Source organism: Tetrao urogallus (genome assembly GCF_951394365.1).
Source record: "Tetrao urogallus genome assembly, chromosome: 2".
In the NCBI taxonomy this organism is placed as follows: Eukaryota; Metazoa; Chordata; class Aves; order Galliformes; family Phasianidae; genus Tetrao; species Tetrao urogallus.
The window spans coordinates 99,855,182-99,857,344 of NC_136814.1; the positions used below are offsets into that span (position 1 = coordinate 99,855,182).

A 2,163-nucleotide genomic window follows, 5' to 3' on the forward strand; every position below is an offset into this window, starting at 1 on the left:
CCACACATCTAGCACTTTCTGTGTCATTCATGCATGTTTTAAACGCCAAGTAATCTTTTCATCCACAATTTAAGAAGTGAGCTTCTTGGTGAGATTTTGCTCTTTCTAAAGTACAAACAAACAAAAAAAAATGCAAAGTTCTGTGCTCCCATCCTGACAGTTTTGTTTCTGTTCTGGTTTTGGTGTAAAATCTGAAGGGCAGGAAAAGTTCATAGAAGTCGGAGCTTCAGCACTTAAGTTTGGCAGGTTTCAGTTCCTTTACTTGCGTGTGCAGTGTCTTGTGGACAGCTAGTGTTCTGGACTGGCAAAATCCTTTCCCACATTCTTGACACTTAAAAGGCTTTTCTTTAGAATGGATATATCTAGGAAGAGAAAAACAATCAAGATGTCAGAAACAACTGGCCTGAACTCAGCACTGATAGAAAACACTCCAGAGATTTTTACAGCTACCACTAAGACCAAGAGTGCGGAATGCAACACTCTGGCAATCAGCTTTATGTATGTGGGCAATAAGAGAGGGGTGCTAGAGGCACACAAGGGTCTTCTGTAGGGATAAAGTATTTCTGACTAACTTCAGGATCACAAGGCTGCCTGTCTTCACAGAGTGATCACAAAGGTAAAGGCTCCGGGGATGCGAGCAGAAAATGAAAATGTCCGTGGAAGCTGAGGAGATTGTACAGGTCATCTTTGTAGGGTGGATAGGTTTAACAGGCTTCTCCTACAAGTGAGTGATCTGAGCTTCCCTACCAGCACTGGATAAAGAACTTAGGATGAGCAGTGCTGCCCAGCTGGGGACACGGCCTTTCTTACAAGTATGACTGCTTTATGACTGTAGGTGGGTTACCAGGAAAGCACAGATACACAAGAAAAATGGACAGGAGAAGAACTTTACCTGTGGTCTCTCAGGTGATCTTGTCTTCTGAAGGCCTTGTGGCATATGTCGCATGTGTAGGGCCGTTCATCAGTGTGGGTTCTTTCATGGATCAAAAGGTTGTACGACTTGGTGAAGTGCCTGCCACAGAATTTACACACAAATTCCTTCTTGGTTTTGGATGGTAACCTTCCCCGGGTGGGTTTCTTCTCCGGAGAGAGTTTAGTCACCTCAAGCAAAGACCCCAGCCCTGGCGGGGAGCCCTGGCTATCCACCTGTCCCAGTTTAGAGTGGTCCTCTTGTGTGGCAGCCACTGCTAGGTTGGCAAAATCAAAGCGGGGTTTAGCTTTGAGGGTCATGTTAGCAGCCTCTTGCTTGGGCTGGATGACATGTGGGAAGAGTGGGAAGGTGGGCAGCTGGAACCGTGCATCCACCAGGCTCGATACGCTGGGCACTTTGGAGAAGGAGGAACGGGGCAGATGCATGGCCGGGTAGCCCAAAGTCCACTGGTGCAGGTGTACGGCGTGCAGGGCGCTGAAGCCATAGAGGTTGGAGAGGTGGTCAGAAGGCACAGCGGGCAGCCCGTTGAATGCTTGCAAGAAGGAGTAGTTGGTAAGCTGGAGGGATGGATGGATAGGCACTGGGGCCGGCAGAGTCTTACTTCCCATGGTGGCCACTTAGGAGGAGGATCTTGGGAACAGGGGAGGAAAAGATCTGGAAAAAAAGAGAAAAAAAAAGAAAAAAAAAAGAAAAAAAAAAAAGATGTGGGGAGAAGAAAGAGAGATGGATTTATATAAAGTTAATAGCAAAAGGAATTTCTCACTTCGTTTCTTACTAATGCCCCTCTACAAAGACGCAGGAGGAGATTGTCTTGGACTTGGAGCTTGGAGAAGTCTGATTATCTCTTGACTGCAAATGTATCCACATGGATCTCCAGAATCTCCTTCTCCCGATCCCTCACACAGCAACATCATGCTCCCATCTAAACAACAGCATCCATGTGCCAAGATTGCCCCTGATGACCTTCCACACAGGGACAGCGAGGAGATACCTATCAGCCCTTCTCAGCCTTTCTAAAATGATGGGATACTGTTCATTCAGTCTGCCCTCCAAAACTGCCTTCAGCCCTCACTGCTGAGGAGGTGTGGGATTGAGTTGCAGAGAGCTTGCTGCTCCAGGTCGCTCACCTCTTCATGGTCTGCCCTCAGCCCTCTGAATGTGGGCTTGTTGGGTACTCAGAACTGCTCATACTCCCTCATTCAAACAGATAATGCCCTTAAAGTTTGTTGGTT

General features: G+C 47.3%; 1 protein-coding gene across 1 annotated transcript; it reads right to left on the bottom strand.

Annotated features, from left to right (window-relative positions):
* Positions 1-226: 226 nt before the first annotated feature.
* Positions 227-1,539, bottom strand: OSR1 (odd-skipped related transcription factor 1; the record flags this gene model as incomplete). The annotated part of the gene is made up of 2 exons (XM_079532502.1): positions 227-362; positions 893-1,539. 2 exons carry the CDS (start codon positions 1,537-1,539, stop codon positions 227-229), a joined length of 783 nt encoding a protein of 260 aa, XP_079388628.1.
* Positions 1,540-2,163: the final 624 nt, after the last annotated feature.